Source organism: Haplochromis burtoni, unplaced genomic scaffold (genome assembly GCF_018398535.1).
Source record: "Haplochromis burtoni strain Fernald_Lab_line unplaced genomic scaffold, NCSU_Asbu1 Contig_249, whole genome shotgun sequence".
In the NCBI taxonomy this organism is placed as follows: domain Eukaryota; kingdom Metazoa; phylum Chordata; class Actinopteri; order Cichliformes; family Cichlidae; genus Haplochromis; species Haplochromis burtoni.
This window is the reverse complement of record NW_024582610.1, coordinates 309,387-328,860: the sequence shown is the minus strand read 5'-3', so window position 1 is coordinate 328,860 and position 19,474 is coordinate 309,387. Positions and strand designations below refer to the sequence as shown.

Here is a 19,474-nt window from a genome sequence, read left to right as displayed (position 1 = left end):
GTAGGCTTTGTCATGTGTGTGCACACAAACAGACACAAATCTTCAACAACAGAGGAGGAACAAAGTCACTGACATCTGTCAGTCTGGAAAGAGTTACAAAGCTAATTCTTTGGCAGTCCAGGGAACCAAAATGAGCGCCATTATCCACAAAATGGGAAAACTTGGAACTAGAGATTATAATTGATATAAATTTAGTGATTCCAATTCCATTATCAGTTCAATTCCTGGTCGATTCTCATTTTGTTTTCATCGGCTCCGCTTTGAGAGTCACCACCATCTCTGAGCAGCAAAGACAATATTTGTGCAAATTGATTGCACGTTGTGTGGTCAAATGTTTGCACATGTTAGAGGTTGTGACCATTGCTGGGGTCGTTGCTCGCAAAAAGTAATGTGTTACACTTACTTGTTACTGTTACTGCAGGACAGCTCAGTTTGAAACAGGCTGGACCTGCTCTCAGTCTCTATTCTATCAGTGATACACAGTTTTCTCTGTGATAAGAAGGCTTGTCAGAATTGGAAGCAGTTAAAATGCAGAGAAATATTAAGATGAGATTCTGCAACCAGTTGCAGTCCTATATCGTCACATTCTGGGACCATACTATGTCCTGCAAGATGCCACCGCTGACCCCAGTAGAGCGGAGTTTATCAGACACTACCATTAGAATTTGAGAGTGGAGAGGGGGGAATGGCCCGCTGCAGTCCTGACCTCAGGCCCATTGAACAGTTGTGGTATCAGGACGTGCTGTTTGTGCCAGAGTGAACAACACAGCTACACTGGCTGACTTGCAACAGTATTGTTTGACCAAGCAGGCGACCACCATGAAGACTGGGTGAGTGTTGTGGCTGTGTTTGGTTCTTCCACATGCTATTGAGCCTCCTGTTTTTTCTGGGCACAGCTCACATACTCAGCTAAACCACAGTAACGTAAGACTAATGGTTGATAATGTTATTTTTCCATTTCATCTTTTCATTTGTTTATTTTACCTTTAATCATATACTTGTGCGTTGTGTTTCAGATCTGGGATTTGGCTGACCCTGATGGCAAAGGCTACTTGGACAAACAGGTGAGGTAGAGTTTTAGAGATGATTGTAAATAAACAAAAGCAAACATATACAGATTGATCTACATCACACCGTTCAAAGAAACAGTAATAAAAATGTACTTTTGAGAGCATGGAGGAGAATATGTTTAATTCTCTTAGACATACTGTTGTTCTAATTAATAAAAGCAATTGGTAGAAGTCTTTTTAATACTACATGTGAAGGACACAATGGGAAGCACTTTGTTTTCTTACTCAGGGGTTTTATGTGGCTCTACGACTGGTTGCCTGTGCTCAGAACAGTCTGGAAGTCAGCTTGTCCAGTCTCAGCCTAACAGTCCCTCCTCCGAAGTTTGTGAGTGTATTCCTCATTCGAGCAAAAACTGTCATATTTTGTATACAGAAACTACAGCTTACTAGAATTATAATTATTTTGCTCATATTCATTTTGTAGATGAACAGACTCTGTCATACTCATTTCATTTCATTATATTATTAAACCTTTTCTTGAAAGTTGGAAAATGATCACTGTAACGTGTGATTGCAGAAGGACACCAGCAGCCCATCTCTAAGCAGCACAGCCTCTGTTCCTGCTGAATCGCACTGGGCTGTCAGGGTGTGTACAAATACACACACACACACACTGACGCAGACTTTGAGATGTTGAAGTAAAGCAATAATTACAGAATGGCCTTGAGAGATTGAAAAGAAGGCAACTCAATGTCTTTAGTTTTATGAAGATGTTTTGCCTCTCATCCAAGAGGTTTCTTTGTTTGTAAAATCCCAGGTAATAAACCCCTACTGGGGGCTGCCCCCTTTGAAGGTGGTCCCGAGGGTCTTTAACTGACTATTGATCATTTGAGTCCTGACAAAGAGGGTGTGAAAAATAGTGTGGGTTATTCCTGTCACCAGAGCCTCACTCCAGCATCACCTTAATGTGGTCAAAATTTGTTTTCTCAAACTGGCTGATGAAGGTTTGACAGATGTTTTTATCCAGGCTTTGGATTTCTACAAGCACGTGTGTCGACTGTATTCAAAAAGTCATGTTTATAGTGTAATGTCTATACTGATTTTCATAAATAAAATATCTCAATAAATAAAATAAAAAATAACACTGAAACTAATAAAAACTAAACGTTTTTAAAAATTGAAAATAGAACTGAAACAAGAAACTCTGGCAACTAACTAAAATTAAACTGAATTAAAAACAAAGACCTGTATTCTTTGCTCTCATTGGTAGTTACTTCAGTCACATGCCTGAAAATTTAGAAAAGTTTATCTCAGGTCCCGCCCACTTCCTGTTGCTGCGGCCTGTAATTGTTTGACGCTGCTGAATGACATTCACTTTTTACGGTAGGTGGTTGCCACATCGTTGTGGATCCCTTACAGTGTGTACATAGCTTCACTTTCTTTTTGATGATCCATTATCTTTCATTTATGTGTAGAGTGATTTGTCAGAGTTATAGAATCACACATATACCTGCTTAATTACAGAATGCACAATTTTTTTTTTAATGCAGCAATCCTTCTGAAAACTTAACAACGTTGTAATATTCAGATACTTTGCTTTTTCACAAATGAAAAATCTGTTGGTGCTCTTGCTTCGGCAGCACTCAGAGTTTGTGCATCACATGGCATACATTGTGTTAACTTTGCTTAGTTATGATAACATGACTATTTTTCTTTTTTAAATTTAGCACAAGCTATGTTTAGCTTATGTATCATTTAAGAAACCCCCCTCTGTGCAAAGCCTCAAATTGTAGCAGATGATTGCCATCATATCTCCAAGCTCCAAAAATTGTATTTGGGAAAGCAACGTTTGTCTTTATGGTATGAATAAACACAAGATGTTTAAGCTTTTGAAATAAATAGTGTGTCTTTTGCTTTGTAGCCAGAGGAGAAGAATAAATTTGATGGGATTTTTGAAAGTCTGGTTCCAGTCAACGGCCTGCTGTCAGGAGAGAAAGTCCGCCCAGTCTTAATCAACTCCAAGCTACCTCTGGATGTCCTTGGGAAGGTATTTAGTCCAATTAGGATTTTTGTTTTGGACTTAAGAAGAAGCCCAAGGATGCGTAAACATGGTGTTTTGGTTTGTGTTGAAGCTTTAAAATACTGAAGGCAGAATGTAATGGGTTTTCTTTCAGAAACATTCAGTTATATGAATGTAAATGGTAAATGCACTGGGTCTTAAGTAGCACTTTTCTACTTTACCTGTGCACTCAAAGCTTCACACCCACTCATACAAGTACTGTTTTTTTCTAAGTAAGTGCTTTCTATCTAACATTCATGCATCGGAGAGCCACTTGTATTGTTCAAGAATATTTGGCATGCAGACTGGGAGCAGCCAAGAACCAAACCACCAACCTTCTGATTAGTAGTTGACCTGCTCTATCTCCCAAGTGACAGGCACGCAATAATGTCATGAACTGTTAGAAAATAGTCTTTTTTCTGAAGAAATTGAATGTATTGTACTTTAGTTACCTTTTCAATTATCATTGGTCATCTCACTAATCGTGTTTATTTCTTACTGTTAGGTTTGGGACCTGAGTGACATAGACAAGGATGGCCATCTAGACAAAGATGAGTTTGCAGTGGTGAGTGATACTCATCTGATTAACATTGATATGCAAAAGTTTGACTGACAATATGTTTCTTTGAAACGTTATGTGAATATAACAAATACTTATCTCCACAATGGTTAAAATTAACGCTCAAACTGTATTACAAATATCTTGAGAAAGAATGCAGTACTTTTTAACCTTTTCAGCTGAAAAAGTAGTTTTTAAACTTTTCTGCACATTTATCACATTTAAATATTAGACAATGATAACCCAAGTAAATACAAAATGATAAGAAGAGAAGGGTAAGAGATCACTGCTTCTCTAGTTTCAAGTAATGTGAATGACTGGTTGACAGGAATTCTGGAGATCAAGTTCATGACTGGCAAGAGAGAACGGTTTGTAGGGTTGCTTGAAAGAAAACTCAAACCCCATGTTTGACTGTAGGGATCGTGCACATATGATGAACACAAATAATTTAGTTTTAGGAAAGAAGAGAACAGAATTTTGACTCAAGGTACAAAAAGCTCTCGTGCTGTGTGACTGTCTCTAGCTGGAAATAACTGTGCGTGCCTACAAGCCAGTGTTTCAACATATGGAAAAAATGGTCATGTCTCAGCTTTAATAACAAGATAAATGAATTATGAGTATAAGTAGAGAAAGAACTGATTGTTTTTTCATTATTACCCAATAGACAAAAGATTTAATGTGAATCAGGTGAACAAGAATTGAGTATCGCCACTGATGAAGTCAATCAAGCACCTTGAGGTGACTGTTGCTGTTTGTTGTATAGATAAAATTGAATTAATTCTGAATCTAATGAGGCTTTCATGTTTGGACTTTTGGCAAAATAACAGGTTTGGGACATAACTCATTTCATTCAGGAGTATGTGAACCAGTAAATATGTAGTATTAGCTTGATATTCTCTCCTAGGCCATGCACCTGGTGTACCGGGCCTTGGAAAAAGAGCCTGTTCCTGCACTCCTCCCCTCTGCTCTCATCCCTCCATCTAAGAGGAAGAAGAGTCTCAGCTCTGTGGCCAGCTCTTTACCTGGACTGCCTGCAAGCCCTCCTCCACCTAAAGATTCTCTACGTTCCACACCCTCCCACGGCAGCATGAACTCGCTCAACAGCACTGGCAGCCTGTCACCCAAACACACACTCAAGTCTGGACAGGTAATAAACATTATAAAAAATTTAAGGGGACACCAAGTCATTCCCATGCTAGCCAAGAGAAATAATCTCTCCAGTTACTCCTGGTTTAGTCCCAGGGCCTCATTTCTGTCACTTGTATTTCACTACCCATAGCCTGTGACCATAGGTGAGGAACGTAGTCTGACCGGTAAATCAGCAGCTTCACTTTTCTCTCATTATCACAACAGATCGGCTATGCTAAAATTGTTAATTCATATTTTCCACCATCATTGTGCACCAAGTAGCCTAGAATTACAAAGGATACTATTAAAGAGGACTTGAAAAGGGTCAAATCCTTGATTAGGAAAATGAATTCAAACAGGTAGAAACGTATACATTTGTTTGTTACCTGTTGAAGTTTTGGGGCCAGGATTCAGGTTCTTGGCCTGCTTAGCATTAGCATGCTGTCTGTGGAGATACTTGCGAAGAGCCAAAGTTGTGTTGCCATAATGGCGCAGCTGCTTTTGTTATTGATCGAGTTTATTCTTTACCATCCTGCTCTCGCCCTGAGACATCAAGTCTCAGTTGTTAACTTAAGTTGAACTTGAACAAGTCTTGATGTAAACAGTGAATCGTTTAGCAGAACGAATTTCAAATTAAATCTATTAAAACTCTCGGATAAGTTTGAGATTTGGTGACAGTCTGAGGACAACTTTACTAAAATTCTTGTGAATGCAGGTTGATGTGTTTAAGTAGACCCTTTAAAAAGTAACAGGCAGTTACTGTTTGGTCAAGTATACTGTCATAACACTGCAGGTAAGGCTACATTACTGAGCCATTATTTTATATTCTCATGCACTCAAACTGTGATGATTCCAGTCAAACTCCCTATAGAGACCTAAAGAGTTGGAGCTCTCTAAGTCTCTGTAGGTTCATTTCTCTGATGTGCAATGCTTATGTATGTATGTATGTATGCATGTATGTATTATGTAAAGTGATCTCCTGAAAAGAATGAGAACCATAGTTAATCATACATGCAAAAGTTGCAAGTCTAGGTAAATGATTTGCAGATAGTTTTAACAGGGTTGATTCAGAGTCAAAAATAAAAAAATGACAGTGTGAGTCTTTGTCTCTTTCAGCATTCGGTGAACTGGGTGGTCCCTGTGTCAGAGCGTGGCCGCTATGACGATATCTTCCTAAAGACGGATGCTGACATGGATGGTTTTGTCAGTGGACAGGAAGTAAAGGAGATCTTCATGCAATCTGGACTTTCTCAGACTCTTCTTGCCCATATATGGTAGGAACTCAACCACAATTCTTCTCAGTTTTCTGCAGACACTAATATTCATCATTTCTATTAATTAGCAGTGCAATAATTGATACGTTTAAAAAACAAAAACTGAATTTTATATTTAAAACTTCAATTGCAATTGGTGATGCAAAATGTTTGAAAATGTTGGCAGTCCATTATGAGAGATATAAATACAGTACTGTGAAAAATTGTTTTTTGCATATTTGTCTTGGTTGATTTAGATCATCAAATAAAATGTAATAACTAGAGTAAAGAAGAAATGCAGTTTTTAAATAATGACTATATTCATTCAGGTAAACAAGACCTACCGGAATCATACATTTTGGTTTACACACATTGCTGTGTTTTTAAAAAAGCATTTGGGAAAATTCTGACAAATACTTTATAGATGAGCTATTGTCTTCATCTTTAAGGCCTTAGACTGAGGTAATCAGAGATATGGCAAACACCAGGGTAACGAGACACAGATTAAGCAAAGATAGAGGAAACGAAGAGTCAACAGATAAGGGGAACACAGGAGGCAGGAAAGATGAGATTTAGGGAATTAACTATAAACAGTTAGCGATAATAACAAATTACAAATGGTGGAGACACAACAAAAACTGAGAATAAAACAAAGAGGAGAAATATCCTAGGATAGAAAACTCAAAATTACCAAAACAAAGAACAAACTATTCAGAAACACACAATAATTACAAACAGAACTAAAAAAAAATCTAATCCAGAGTACTGGGTCATACACGCCAAACCATGATTAAAAAAAAACAAAACGCCAGAAAACTCTCTCATGTGCCTGAATTAAGATTAAAATAATTCTGCCAAGAAGAGCTGCCAAAATTCCTCCACAGCAGATTCCAGGACCAGAAAAAAGAGCTCCGCAGATATTGCCACTTATCACAAATCCTTGATTGAAGTTTTTGCTAACAAGACGGACACATCCAGTTGTTAGTTTGCTGAGATATTACTGGGTGAAAATCATTATAGTACCATAGCTCTGCCCAAAAAATGTGCCAAACGTGACATTGAAAAATGAACTTGGAGCTTGGAGCTGCTGGATTTTGTTGCTATTAGACTTGATATGGTTCATTTCCTTTGTATTTTTATTAGACTGAACCTTTGCAATATAAAAGCTGAGGTTAACTGAATGAACTGAATGTGTCTCTGTCGATTATGTTGTTTCTCGCAGGGCTTTAGCAGATACAAGACAGATAGGCAAGCTGACCAGGGAGCAGTTTGCCCTCTCCATGCATCTTATCCAGCAGAAAGTCAGTAAGGGCATTGATCCTCCACAATCCCTGACTGCTGATATGATTCCACCTTCTGAAAGAAGCACTCCACTACCAGTAAGTAGCATCATCAAAGCTGTTAAAGGTGTGCTAATGTCGACATATTCACATCCCCAGCTTGCATGATATAGTATTGGCTGTCACAGTGAGACCTATGTTGTACCTCACCTGTTTTAATTCACAATAAAACATAAAAACTAGTGCTGTCAGTGCACTATCGTTAAAATGACGTTAACGCCATAACCGCATTAACGCGGCAAATCTCCGTTAGCGAGTTAACGCGGATCGCCCCGTGCATGGGGCTGCACGACGCTAACACGTTAACAAGATAATGCGTTAGCCCGTTAGCGTTTGTTGCTCCCATGCCAACTTTGTTGAGACATGCTGCTGCCATCAAATTCAAAGTGAGCTAATATTAACATTTTCTTAGTTTAAACATTAGATATGTTTCATGAGTATCTTTGTGAATAAAATGTAAGTTTATGAGTTTCAAGTTTGTTGAGTTTATTATTATATTATATACATTTTACAATGACCTGTAGCCTAAAGCCTAGTTGTTGTTTTTTTAATCAAAATTTGCTTTTGTCATCACTGTTAAGCCATGATTATTTCTTCTCTGGTGGGACATAATGTAATCAAAGTCCCTCTTGTTTAAAAGGTTTTCAAAAGTTTCTGTTTTTACATGGAATAAAGCTACTTTGCTTACTGTTTTACACCATCATCAGAGAAGTTTGCTGTTTATAAGTATTGCACACGCTGCATCCGCAAAGCCGGTAGCATTGTGGAAGACCCCACGCACCCCTCACACACTCACTCTTCACCCTGCTGCTTTCTCACAAGAGGTACCGGAGCATTTGGGCCCTCACTGCCAGACTGTTTCTTCCCCCAAGCTGTCAGACTCCTGAACACTCAGTGACTGGACTGACACACACACACACACACACACACACACAACCACAGCACTCACACACCACACACACCACACCACACACACACACACACACACACACACACACACACACATTTCACTGGTTGAAATGACAATAAAACCTCTTGACTTTTACACCATCATCAGAGACGTGATGCTGTTTTTCACCACCACCTTCTCTGTGGTTTCAGAGTATGTCAGGATACATTACTCCAGTGGGATCTGAGATGGCTGCTCTGTCAGAAATGAGGCGGGTGAGTCAGTTGTTCTTTACTTCCCTGTTCTTCTCTTTCTCAGGCTGCAAGGTGTACATATTTCCCGCTACATGTGTTATCTTGGGAGTGGTTTACTTCTGCTGGAAAATAACTCAAACGCTGACCCATGTCAAAATAAAATGGAAATGTTGTGAAGGGTTAAATTGGTGAAACCAAAGACATTTACTGCTCACTGTTCTATCCTCTCTTTGCTGCTAACGTTTCTACCTTTCGCCTCTTCCTCCTCTCTTAGGCCATAATGTTCAAGTTGTGGGTAGGTAACATGGGCTTATAACATACTACTTTCTAAATGCTTTCAGCTTTCACTGATTCCTGGAAAGCATTTGCAAGAATTTTTTCTCCATTTCGATACAGTACAGTAAGATTGCCTCACACTGTAAACTGTCTTGATCATGGCAAGATTCAGGATCACTGGATGAAAAATTGGTTCTTTTTTGTTGAGGATGTCTTTTAAGGAAGCTCAAATCTGTTAGTAGCAGTTGTAGTTGTGGTCTTGCAGTAAATAACTCAATTCAGCAATCATCTACTCAGTTGAACGCGCAAAACTAGTTGCAGTATGACAAAAACAGATATATGATACAGTTATTTAAACATACAATATACTCACCAAGCACTTGGTTAATTACACCTGTTGAACTCTTTGATGACAGACACATGGCAGCAGCTCCGTGCATTTACGCAGTGGCACTTTTTAAGACGTCAAAGTTCAACTGAGAATCAGAATGGGGAATAAAGGTGATTTAAGTTACCCTGAATGTGGCATTAATTGGCTTTGTTTGTGCCAAACTGGCTTGGGTATTTCAGAATCTGCCATTCTACTGATCTAATCTACTTTTCCCACACAACCACTTCTAGGATTTACAAGAAAGAAAAGTAAAGACAAAGAGAAAGTATCTAGTGAGTGTCTGTTCTGTGGCCAGAAATGGCCAACACTGGGGATGCCAGAGGAGAATGGCCAGACTAATAGGAAGGCAACAGTAACTGAGCCTAGCATTCACACAGGGTTACCTAAATTTGACAACACAAGAATGGAACAATGTTACCACGTCTGATGAGTCTCTGTTTCCACAGCGACATGTGGATGGTAGGGTCAGAATTTGAAATAAACAGCATGACGGTATGGATCCATCCTGCCTTGTGTCAGTGGTTATTACTCACCCCGTCCATTCATTTATGACCACAGTGGATCCGTCTTATGATAGCTGCTACCACCAGAATAACATATCATGTCACAAAGCTCAGATCTTCTAAAACTGGTTTCTTGAACATGACAGGAAGTTAAAGCGAGAACGGGAAATTTGCATCATGACTGTGTAGCAGGCAACTGTGTAATACTGCGATGTCAGTATGGACCAAAATCTCTGGAATGTTCCCAAGACCTTGTTAAATCTGTGCCATGAAGAATTAAGGCAGTTCTGAAAGGGAGAGAACTGGAAACAACAAACTTGAAACTCAAACTTGGAACAGAGATGGAAGAGGGAAACGAAGCGCACAAGAATACACAGTCATGTGGGACGATGTGACAGCAGCAGAGGAAGACAGAGGACTAAATACACAGAGGATAATGAGAAGATGGGAAACACGACTGGAAGTAATCTGACACAACGATGGAGGAAGTAAAAATGAATACACTAAGCACAGAACAAGGGACTATTGAAATAAAAACAAGAGACACACACTAAGATATGGACTTAACACTGGGACTGGGGATCAAACAGACTTGGGAACACTGTCAACCGGAAAGACAGAAAGGAATCAGAAAACAGACACAGGCGAGTAAACAAACATGAAGACGAGGGAGACTAGACATGAAATGTGGAATGCAAGGGAGGGACAGTACCAAAACAAAAGACTAGAACTACAAATGTAACCTTAGCAGGAAATATCTAACTGGACTAGAAATGCAAATGATTAAACCAGAAGCCTAAACAATGCCAGAAAAAGCAGAAGAAACAGAAATGCTGTGTCATAGATCCAGCATCACGACAGGTCCACTCAGAAGGATTTTTAATAGAAGAAATGCCAGTCATATCTTTGCAATGAAGACAGGAAATGTGCAGTCTTTTTTTTATAATACTTCACTGAAAGCTTATTTGGTTGTGAAATGTGTGTGATCAGACAACACACATATCTTCCACTCAGCATGTAAGCATAACAAGGGTAGCATGGTGGCGCATGGTTGCTTCACAGCAAAAAAGTACAAGGTTCTTCCCAAAAGTCCAAAGGCAGTTAGTGCGAGTGTGAGCACGGGTGGTCGTCTGTTGTCTGTCTGTGTTAGCTTTGCAACAGACTGGCAAGCTGTCCAGGATGTACCCAGGATGTAACCCGCTTCTCACGGGGTACATCCTGTCCTGATGTTATATTAAATCATGCAGGCACTCTAAAACATTTTTTTTTTTTTACCAATATTACTCTCCAGAGTCTTTACTAAAGATTCTTCATTGTGGTGCTCATCAAAAGCAAGCATAAATGGCAGACAGTGTGGAGAGTAATTATTGGGATGATAATGAATTGAATTGATAGAATTTATTTAAATGCCATAATAACTGTAATAAAAACAAAGATAGCACAATGCTTCCGAGATGCATTTTTTTCATAATAGGTCACACAGACATAAAAGCATTGCAGAATCGTTGTCTTATTTTTATTGCAGGTAACACATCGTTATAGTACCATTAAGTTACTCTGCAATTCCCAAAGCTAGAGAGAAAAATACTGGAAGCTTGTTGTAGACCAATATAGATTTTTTTAAAGGTGAGGTGAAGATAAAATTGAAAAGTCCTGAATCTTTCCTGTCCTTTGCAGGTTGTCATTGGTGGTGACACCTCCCTCACATGTTGGTGATAGACATAGCCCCACCTCCGTGCTGCTCCTCTTCTTGACCTTCAGTTTTTCTCCTATCCGTTTTTACCTCTTTCTCCTTCCATTGGCCTATTCTGCCATGGCTCATTTGGTGCCATTTCATCATCCTACTTCATCGTGTTTGTTGAGACAACTTGACCGTCTCTTATTTTGTCCTTTTTTGCTGTTTTTTACAGGACAGCTCTAGTTCAGTGGGTTCAGGAGAGTTCACTGGCATCAAGGAGTTGGATGACATCAGCCAGGAGATCGCTCAGCTGCAAAGGTAACAAACAGGGTCATCAACAGTACCAAAATTGCAGTACCAAAAAAGCTCCATCACTAATCCACTGTTAACATTAATATCAAGACTTTTAATTCATTTCAGTTCCATCCATTAGTATAATCATAATAACACATAGATCAGTGTTCTACCTTTTCTGTCACCGTTCTATCCTGTCAAAATAATGTTGGAAGTAACAACAAGACATTTTTAAACTATATTTTTATGCAGCAGCATTCTCATTTCCAAAGTTACTTTTATTGTGGCCAGTTTTAGAATTTGAACCATGTCTATAACCCACAGGCAGAGCTTGCTAAATGGTGGGGTGGGGTGCAAATACGCTTTTAGAGACTGCATCCTTAGTCTCTTTAGACTGTTTTCTATCTGTATACATATTTATGTCAAAGGTCACCTGCGAGAAAAAAACATAATCAAAGCCAAATTTCATACGTGCAGGTATTCATTGTCACTTGTGTAAATAAATCCCTTACTCATAAATTCATCATATTGTGCATGTAGTACTCAGCAGCCATGTGCACAAAGAAGCCATCACGCACGTGAGTGTCTGCTTTGCAATTTCTGCAGCACATTCACACTCTTGAAGGTAACTCTTCACTCAAAGCTGAATTATTTTTGCTTAAAGCAGTCTTGCTTTTGACAGTTTGGAAGGCAGAACCCAAAGGAAGAGAAGTCCTGGTGTGAATCTTAATTGCCCCTTGGGGAATAAAGTGTCTCTGGTTCTGATTCTGATTGGTCACTTTCAAAGCATTGCCACCACAGCCTTTGTGATAGAGTTGCTCAGTTTACTGCATGACACCAAGTAGAGCTGGGCGATATAAGATTTTTTCATATCACGATATGTTTTTTTCATTTCAGGCGATAACGATATTATCACGATATAAGCCAAATAACTATATTTGTAAGATTTAAATGTGCCGTTGCTCACAAGTAAAATGTGAAATAATCAGCAGCTTGTTTTATTTAAATATTTATTTCCCATAATAAGTTCAACAGGGTAGATGTACTTAAGGAACATGAGACTTTTTCAGATAAATAAAGGCAAATATTGCAAACTACACAAAAGGCAGCCGCTAAAGCGTTTAAGTTTCAAAATAGAACAAACGAAACAGACTAAATTGTCAATTCCACTTAGAAACAAAATATTAATTCTAAAAATAAATCTTAGTTTGTTTTACAGAAGAACAGACAAAACTGACTAACTTTTGTCAATATCAAATAAACTGAGAACTAAAAGGAAATTCTCAATCTCTCCTTGTTGTATAGCTAGCTTTTCAAACAGTTTTAACAGTTACTTTAGTCTGACAAAAGCCGAATGACGAATTAGCGCTTCCAGTCAGAGACTGAGGCTACGTCCACACGTACACGGGTATTTTTGAAAACGGAGATTTTCCGTTTTCGTTTTAAAAAATAATCCCGTCCACACATAAAGGCAGAAATGAAGGAAAACGCTGCTATGAACATGCCAAAGCAGCAGGTGGCGCTAGATTCCTAACCGTGCAGAAATGTTGGCCAATCAGAAGTCTAGAAGCCTCGGTGGGAAAAAGTAAACAAAGCTGGGGCATAGAAGCAGAACCGAGTCGTATGTGTGGAGGACAGTAACTGTGTGTATATGTAAGCATTTAAACACTGCAGAGAGTAGAATTAACAGTAACAGTATTGTAGAAATTCATTTCACCGAAACAATAACGTGGCGCACAGTGTGACGTCAAAAAATGCGCACACCTTTGACGCTGCGTTTTCTCCGTTTTTCTAGTCCACACGTAAATGCAAAAACGGAGTTTTCAAAAATATCCACCCTGGCCGGAGTTTTTAAAAATCTTCGTTTTCAGTGACCAAAAACGCCGTTTACGTGTGGACGAAAGGTGCAAACGCATAGAAAAATCTGCGTTTTCAAAAATACCCGGGTACGTGTGGACGTAGCGCATGCACCAGTTTATTGTATTTCCAGACTTGCTTTCGGCACAATTTACAGTGCACGCTACTCTGTTTTTTGTCAGACTTGAAATAGCCGAAATACCTTCACACTACGGAACTTCTATGGCTCTTCCGTTCGACAATCTCTCCGGCATTGGAACCATCATCTGTTTTCTCTTCGGTCACGCTCGGTTGATTTTTCTAGTCGGCACACTCATTTCCTCCATTACCCGGGCGGTACGGTGGCTGGCTGCTTCCCAAACAAATACACATGTGCGGCTTGGCACTTGTGCTGTACGTAACAAGTCACGTGACGTGACGCTGCGGCTGTGATTGGTTCGGCTCTGCGCTACTTAATTTGGATTGGCTGTTTTTTTTTTTTTTAAGAGGACAAGAGCGGCGAGGTCTATCGCGATAGTTTAATTTTTCTATCGAGAAAAAGTTATATCGCGATACATATCGTTCTATCGCCCAGCTCTAACACCAAGTTACACTGAGGCAACAGCAACTATATTGCTAAAAGTATTCCTTCACCAATCCAATTCAGGTGTTCCAATCACTTCCATGGGCACAGGTGTTTAAAATCAACCACCTAGGCATACAGATGGTTTCTACGAACATTTGTGAAAGGTTTGCTCTCAGGATCTCAGTGAAGTTCAGGTGATGGGATGCTACCTGTGTCCAGTTGTGAAATTTCTTCGCTAATAAATACTCAACAGTCAACTATTAGTGGTATTATAACAAAGTGGAAGCAGTTGGGAATGCCTGCAACTCACGTTAATTTTTCATGGTTTGTGGTAATCTTTGTGCTAGTTAACACATGGTTTCATTTTAGTTATGTCTGTTGTTGATCAGTCATTCTGGTCTTCTACCCTTGACCTGAAATGACAGGGAAATGCCACACATCAATATCTATTGTTGTTTAAGGATTAGTATTCATAAAGAAACCAGCAAGAACAGTATTAAAGAATTGAGAAAATCTTGGTAGGTACCTAGATATACTTTAAATGCAGGGAAACAGGGATGAAAACTGTGTGCATGTTTTATGTTACAAATAACATGAATAAACAGGCTACCAAAATTGTGTAGCCCACATGGTGTAATGTTGATTATCAGCTGTTCACGGTTGTGGAAGAAGTTTTCAATCCTAAATCCTATACATATATACAAGTAGAAATACTACAATATATGTACATTCTGTGAAAATAAACTTTTACTAAAGTAGAAGTACAAATGTTCTACGTTAAAATATCCTTTAAAGTCTAAATAATTGTTGAGTCATTAAAGTGTACACCACACGCTAGTACAAACTGTATTATATTTGGTTTATTTTATATGTAATTTAATAGAGTTAAAGCTTTAAATGGACTTGAAAGTCACATATTTGCCTTTGTATAGTCTTATTATTGTTCTGTGAATAAATCAAAAATCACTATGAGAGAATCGATCTGTGCTACACGTCAGTAAGTACTTGTCTTGATTTGTTGACTTGAATGAATGAAGTTTGCCAGTTTAACTACAGCTGTAATTTATACTGTGTGCTGTTGGATGAACTGACTTATCAGTGGCTTCTGAAAGCTTTCCCTTTTAGTGATGGTTCAATTACATGTGTTTGCTGCAGACTAATCAACTTTTTGTTTGCAAGTTTATATGTCTTTATTTTGTGCAGCATCCTGATTCTCATTAAGAGTGTTCTTTTTATTTATTTGTTTTTAATGGTCACAAAAGGTATATAATAGTGTACAATAGACTAATGGGACAGGAGTGCAGAGTATTCTGAGCTTGACTTATAGTCCCAGGGTTTTTAAGATTACTTGAGCATTAAAGTAGTCTTCAGTTGACAGATTTCATTACTGCTTTACAGCAAAAGATAACTGTAATAGTAAATAATGCATGCTGCACACACAGGATAATTTGGTTTAAACCAGTAAACAGCACCTGTCCATTACTGAGACTGTGATTTAGTCATATTAAGGCCCCTCGTTCTTAGGGCTCTGCCTTACAAACTGTCAGTTCAGGTTAATTCAAGCGAGCAAGTTATGAGACCATGAATTTGCTGCAGTGCTTGCAAAGTAGACACTGTTACGCACAATGGCTTCGTTGTGCATGTGGCTGCTGAGATCTATGCACATGGGTTGTTGAATTTACTTTAATTTGCTTGTGATTATGTTTCCCCTCATGTGTGACTTTTGACATAAACATAATTACACAGATCTGCTTTTCATTAGTTCACCCACCTGCTTATCCACCCATCCATCTATCCATCTATCCATCCATCCATCCATCCATCCATGCATCCATCTATCCATCCATCCATGCATCCATCTACCTACTTAGCCACCCAGTCAGCCAAACACACAGCTATCCACTCTTCCTTTGATGCATGTATTTTATCAAATTTTTGTTTGTTCACTACTTATTCACTATGCTGCGTCAGCACTCTTGCCTATACCCAGTGGAATACTCTCAGGTAACAAACTGGCTACTTATTACTAAATATACTAAAATGGACTTGCATTCAAATGACACAGAGTGAGCAGTGTCTATCTTACCCATCTTTTTGTTGTGTAATGTTTAAATACTGCTCAAAAACGTATTAAAAACCCCACAGAATATAGCATCAGTGCAATTAAATTTCTGGTTAATTGATCTGGTGAATTAAGCAGCAGAGGTTGGTTGTTAATCAGTTTCAGCTGCTTTGGTGTTAATGAAATTAATAACAGGTGCACTAGAGGGGCAACAATAAGACAACTGCCAAAACAGGAGTGGTTTTACAGGTAGAGACCACTGAGATTTTTTTTCTTTATGTTTTCTGAATGTTTTTTCACTAGTTATGCATTTGCCTAGGGACAGGGTCACAACTGATACCATGAGGCAATACCTGGTCGCTATAGAGGTTTCACAGGTAGTCCAACTCCTCCATGATGGCACACCAATATGAGCCCTTCTCAGAAGGCTTGCTATGTTTCCCAGCACAGTTCCAGGAACATGGAGAGGATTCTAGATGGTAGGCAGTTACTCTAGGAAAGCTGGACGGGCTTAAAGAAGGTCCTTAACCCATCAGCAGACTGGCGTTTGCTCCCTTGTGCAAGGAGGAACAGGATGAGCCCTACAAAATGACTGGTGTGAATATCTCTGACAACACAATCAGAAACAGGCATCAATACAATAGCTGTAGGCCCTATACTGCCCAGCACCACGGAGCCCGAAGAGCATTTACCACAGAATACCAGAATTGCAGGTCCACCACTGACGTCCGATGTTTTTCATAGATGTGAGCAGGTTTAATTTAGGAGTAGGTCAACAATGGTGATGAGAGGCATGTCCAGTTCAGCTCAATTCAGTTTTATTCATGTGTTGCCAACTCACAACAAAATTTGCCTTAAGGCACTTTATATTGTAAAGTAAAGACCCAACAATAATACAAAGTAAACAGAGAAAACCCCAACAATGACCTCCTCTGAGCAAGCACTTTGGTGACAGTCGGATAGAAAAACCCCTTATAAAAGGAAGAACCATCTGCTGCGACTGGTTGGGGTTAGGGGAAGAAGGCAGGTCAAAGACACGCTGTGTAAGAGAGCCAGACATTAATAATAACTAATAATTAAATGCAGAGAGCTGTTTAAACACATAGTAAGTGAAAAAAAAAGCATGAAGAGGAAACACTCCCCCAGCAGCAAAACTCAGTGCCTCATGGGAATCCCCCAGCAGCCTCCTAGAGCTATTGCAACCTAAGGGAAGTATCAAGTATTATAGTAGCTAGAGAGAACGCTCATCATTTACTGTTGTTTAACGGTATTCTTTATCTAAAAGGAAAGTTTTAAGCCTAATCTTAAAAGTAGTGAGGATGTCTTCCCTCCAAATCCAAACTGGAAGCTGGTTCCACAGGACAGGGGCCTGAAAGCTGAAGGCTCTGCGTCCCATTCTACATTTAAATACTCTAGAAAGCCTGCAGTCTAAGTGCAAAATCCATCCATGGAGGGACGCATAGACCTCTACAGGCTAGGCAACAGCACCCTGACTACCATTACTCATCAGGAGGAAATCCTTCGACCCATTATCAGACATGGTATAGTGGGTCCGTGGCTCCTCATGGTGCCTGACAATGCCCGGCCTCGTGTAACAACACATTGGCCTGACCTGAATCCATTGCCAGACATAGATGTGCTTATTTTGTTTTGGGAAATAAAAATACCTTTTATATGATTCTTCTGTCAAGTTGCACACAAAGTTTTTTTTTTAAATTGGCACCAGTGAAATACACTTTTCATTTATTTATTCTTATTCTGTAATTATTTTATATACATATTATAAACCTTTAAAATAAGAAAATCAATGTGCCTGTGTTTGTGTGAATGTTTCTGGTTTTGTCCAGGGAGAAGTACACTCTTGAGCAGGACATCAGGGAAGCAGAGGAGGCTATCAGACATAAGAGTGCCGAGGTGCAGGTGAGGACAGCTTGTTTTTTGTCAGTTGGTAGCAACTGGATGTGGACTCAACATAAAAATGAGACACTCTGTCCTTGATGTACATGTATAGTACTCAGCCACCATTCATTTCTTTATATTGTAATATTTTTTATTTATTTTTTTAAATTGGCCTTGAGCAGTACTTGTATAGGCTTTCTCAAGGCCTTTTAAAGTTTTTCTTTGAACATTGACTGCATTTTTACTCATTTTCAGTACAGTTCTTGACCATTTTCAGGGGAATATTTATTTTTATTTGTTCAGCCACTTAACACTGAACTAAGAGTCATTAGGCACTTTGTTACTATCAGTTTGTTACAAAAAGAAATAATTTGTTCCCATGTTATTAGGTGAATCTACAAAATGGCCAAAAACAACACAGTTTGACATGTGTAGAATTGTAATTTTAACTAACAAGGTGGTTCCCAAAGAGCTGTTAGCCTCAGAATCAGCTTTATTGATCAAGTGTTCACCCAGCCCAGTTTTGTTGAAGCACAGGGCAGCATATCTGGAATTCAATTCAGTTCAATTTTATTTATATAGCGCCAAATCACAACAACAGTTGTTATTGTCTATCAGGAAATGCAGAATGACCTGGACAGAGAGACAACCAGCCTGCAGGAGTTAGAAGCTCAGAAACAAGATGCCCAGGACCGGCTGGAGGAGATGGACCAGCAGAAACACAAATTAGAAGACATGTTGAATGAAGTCCGGATTAAGTGCCAGGAAGAGTCTCAGATGGTAAGAGAGGGAGAGAAGGATGCTGATAATGTAGAAGTTTCCCCTTTGTGGAGTACTGCCTCAGTTATTCTACAACAATCACAGAATCAAAATACCTGAAAATTAATGTATTCAATTTCTAATATGCTGTTTTCAGTGTTTGTTTGTTGAAGTCAAAATTACCTTGAGATAACTAGCATGATGCAAAATAGAAGAAAAGAAGACATCAAACAGATTAATGTAAAATAATTAGCAACGAGCACAGAGTGGTCTCTTGGCAGGTTTTAACCTCTGACCCAATCCTTTTTGCCACCGTTTTCTGCCTTCAGATCTCAAGCCTCCAGACTCAAATCCACTCCCAGGAGTCAGACTTGCTAAACCAGGAAGAAGAGTTGAGCCGGGCCAAGGCTGACCTGGGCCGGCTGCAACAAGAGGAGAATCAGCTGGAGCAAAGCCTGGCCGCAGGCAAGATTCAACTAGAGACCATCATCAAGTCTCTGAAAGCAACCCAGGATGAGATCAACCAGGTAGGGCACAGGTCCTGTTAATGTGTATGTCTAAAGAATGTCAACAGGGGGCACCACCAGAATGTTTAATCCATTTCTTTATCTTGTCAATTAAGTCAGAGGAACCAATTGTGTATGTTTGTCTCAGCTGCTGTGGTGTGGTGTGTCTTCTGTTTCCTGCCAGCCACTGCG

At 39.2% G+C, this 19,474-nt stretch overlaps 1 protein-coding gene across 8 annotated transcripts in view; it reads left to right on the top strand.

Moving 5' to 3' along the window:
- The window catches only part of eps15l1a (epidermal growth factor receptor pathway substrate 15-like 1a), a 51,686-nt gene that overhangs the window by 5,544 nt on the left and 26,668 nt on the right, over positions 1-19,474 (top strand). For all 8 annotated transcript variants that reach the window (XM_005938406.3, XM_005938409.3, XM_042227208.1 and 5 more), the window contains exons 4-16: positions 1,017-1,064; positions 1,300-1,395; positions 1,588-1,656; positions 2,932-3,057; positions 3,575-3,634; positions 4,533-4,775; positions 5,873-6,030; positions 7,232-7,388; positions 8,451-8,513; positions 11,573-11,658; positions 17,966-18,038; positions 18,636-18,797; positions 19,106-19,303. In XM_005938406.3, coding sequence (XP_005938468.2) covers positions 1,017-1,064; positions 1,300-1,395; positions 1,588-1,656; positions 2,932-3,057; positions 3,575-3,634; positions 4,533-4,775; positions 5,873-6,030; positions 7,232-7,388; positions 8,451-8,513; positions 11,573-11,658; positions 17,966-18,038; positions 18,636-18,797; positions 19,106-19,303 — 1,539 coding nt within the window. The remainder of the gene's footprint in view (positions 1-1,016; positions 1,065-1,299; positions 1,396-1,587; positions 1,657-2,931; positions 3,058-3,574; positions 3,635-4,532; positions 4,776-5,872; positions 6,031-7,231; positions 7,389-8,450; positions 8,514-11,572; positions 11,659-17,965; positions 18,039-18,635; positions 18,798-19,105; positions 19,304-19,474) is intronic.